The 2329-nt window shown below is 42.7% G+C and overlaps 1 protein-coding gene across 1 annotated transcript in view; it reads right to left on the reverse strand.

Annotated features, from left to right (window-relative positions):
* Positions 1-172: 172 nt before the first annotated feature.
* EMH_0052300 (uncharacterized protein) overlaps positions 173-2329 on the reverse strand; it is a gene marked incomplete at both ends in the record, with an annotated part of 2545 nt that continues 388 nt past the window's right edge. Inside the window, 2 exons of the mRNA XM_013496862.1 lie at positions 173-508; positions 1742-1829. Of these exons, the coding sequence (XP_013352316.1) occupies positions 173-508; positions 1742-1829 (424 nt within the window). The remainder of the gene's footprint in view (positions 509-1741; positions 1830-2329) is intronic.

Genomic DNA, 2329 nt, shown 5'->3' on the forward strand with positions numbered 1-2329 from the left:
GTTTATAATTACTTTTTGTTTTTCTTTTGCTGTCTGTACACAAAACAAAGCAGCAGCAGCAGCAGCAGCTACAAAAAAGAAAGAGTAAGTAGATTAGCTATCTCCCATCCATCAACAGCAGCAAACAAATTCATTCTAAAAAAAAACCAAAAATAAACAGCAGCAACAAAAACTATTCTCCTGCATAGCAGCAGCAGCTTGTGTCCCTCAGCCTGCTGCTGCTGCTGCTGTTGCTGCTGCTGCTGCTGCTGCTGCTGCTGCTTTTTTTTTCGCTTTTTTTTATAAACAAATGGAAGCGGGGGAGGAGGAGGCACCCAAGGGCGAACTCCGTTTGCTGCTGCTGCTTCTGCTGCTGCTGCTGCTGCTGCTGCTGCTTCTGCTGCTGCTGCTGCTGTTGCTGCTGCTGCGGGATCTGCAGCAGCAGACTGTGCTGCTGCTGACGCTTCAGGGGGGCGGCTGCTGCACGGGCATCTCCATGCTGCTGCTGCTGCTGCTGCTGCTGCTGCTGCTGTGTCTCCAGCAGCAGCAGAAGGAGAAAAAAAAACAGCAACTAGCCACAGCGGCAGCAAACAGCTAAAGGGAACAGAAGACAAACAAACACCTAAATAAACAAATACACACAAAACACAAAACAACATACAAACACATACAAATAGCTAGCTAGCTAGCTAGCTAGCTAGCTAGGTAGTTGAGAAGGAAGGGGGTTGTGGCTGCAGCTTGTATAGTTATTTAGCTAGCTAGCTAGCNAGCCAAGGGATAGGAAGCTAGCTAGCTATCCAGGGAGGGATCCACCTAGCTAGCTAGCTAGCTAGCTAGCTAGCTAGCTAGCTAGCTAGCTAGCCACCCATCAACGCATTCAGCTAGCTTTCTATGAATCTATATATCTCTGTATCTATCTATCTCTTCAACTATATTTCTATCTATATCTCTAGCTAGCTATCCATAAATATATAGCTAGCTAGCTAGCTGTGTATATATGTTAGCTAGCTAGCTAGCTAGCTAGCTAGCTAGCTAGCTGTGTATGTGTTGCGCTGACTGTGGGGGAGAACAAAAGCACGTTGGAATCTGCGTGCATAAGAAGCAGCAGAAAAAGAAAATAAAAAAAAAGGAAAAGAAAAAGAAAAAGAAGAAAACAAAAAAAATAACAAAGACAGCCAGTGGCTAGCTACGCTCGGGCGCTCCACCTGCACACACACAAAAATATAAATAGATAAATAAATAAATAAATAAATAAATAAATAAATAAATAAATAAATAAACAAATAAATAAATTAGTGAAGAAATAAAAAAAGAAACAAATAAATAAATAAAATAAAAACGAAAGGGTGTTGAGGGTTTTTGTCTCTTTCGGTGGGGTGGCTGTTTCTGTAGCTACCCTCAAGCCTAAACAACAGCTAGCTAGCTAGCTAGCTAGCTAGCTAGCTGGCTAACGTATATACAGCTCGTTAGCTAGCGTGCTAGCTGTACATAGCTAGCTAGCTAGCTATTTAGCTATCTATCTATCTATCTATATCTCTAGCTAGCTAGCTAGCTAGCTAGCTATTTAGCTATCTATATATCTATATCTCTACCTAGCTAGCTAGCTAGCTATCTATCTATATATATCTATAGCTAGCTAGCTAGCTAGCTAGCTATTTAGCTATCTATATATCCATATCTCCAGCTAGCTAGCTAGCTAGCTAGCTAGCTAGCTAGCTAGCTAGCTAGCTAGCTAGCTAGCTAGCTATTCTTTTTTTCTTACAGTGAGTTGCAGGAGAAGAGCAGCTTTTTGCTGCTGCGAAAAAAAACGAAAAAATGAATCGCAAAATTCAACAGAGGCGATGGAACCGCTGCACATACACCACACACACAGATACAGCTAGCTAGCTAGCTAGCTAGCTAGCTGGGGAGCTAGCTAGCTGGGGAGCTAGCTAGCTGGGGCGCTAGCTAGCTGGGGAGCTAGCTAGCTGGCTAGCTAGCTGGGGAGCCAGCTAGCTAGCTGGGGAGGTAGCTAGCTAGCTAGCTAGCTGGGGAGCTAGCTAGATAGCTAGCTCGGGTGTTAGCTAGCTGGGGCGCTAGCTAGCTAGCTAGCTGGGCTGATATGTGGATAGGTAGGGAGGTAGCTAGCTAGCTAGATAGATAGGTAGGTAGATACGCAGCTAGCTAGCTAGCCATATACGTAGCTAGCTAACTAGCTAGCTACCTACCTATATGGCTAGCTAGCTACGTAGACAGCTAGCTACCTATATGGCTAGCTAGATAGGTATATATATATGTATATATACATATATATATATAGATATATATATATATATATATATATATATATATTTATTTATTTATTTATTTA

Source organism: Eimeria mitis, genomic scaffold (assembly GCF_000499745.2).
Source record: "Eimeria mitis Houghton genomic scaffold, Emh_scaff2342, whole genome shotgun sequence".
NCBI classification, from domain to species: Eukaryota; Apicomplexa; class Conoidasida; order Eucoccidiorida; family Eimeriidae; genus Eimeria; species Eimeria mitis.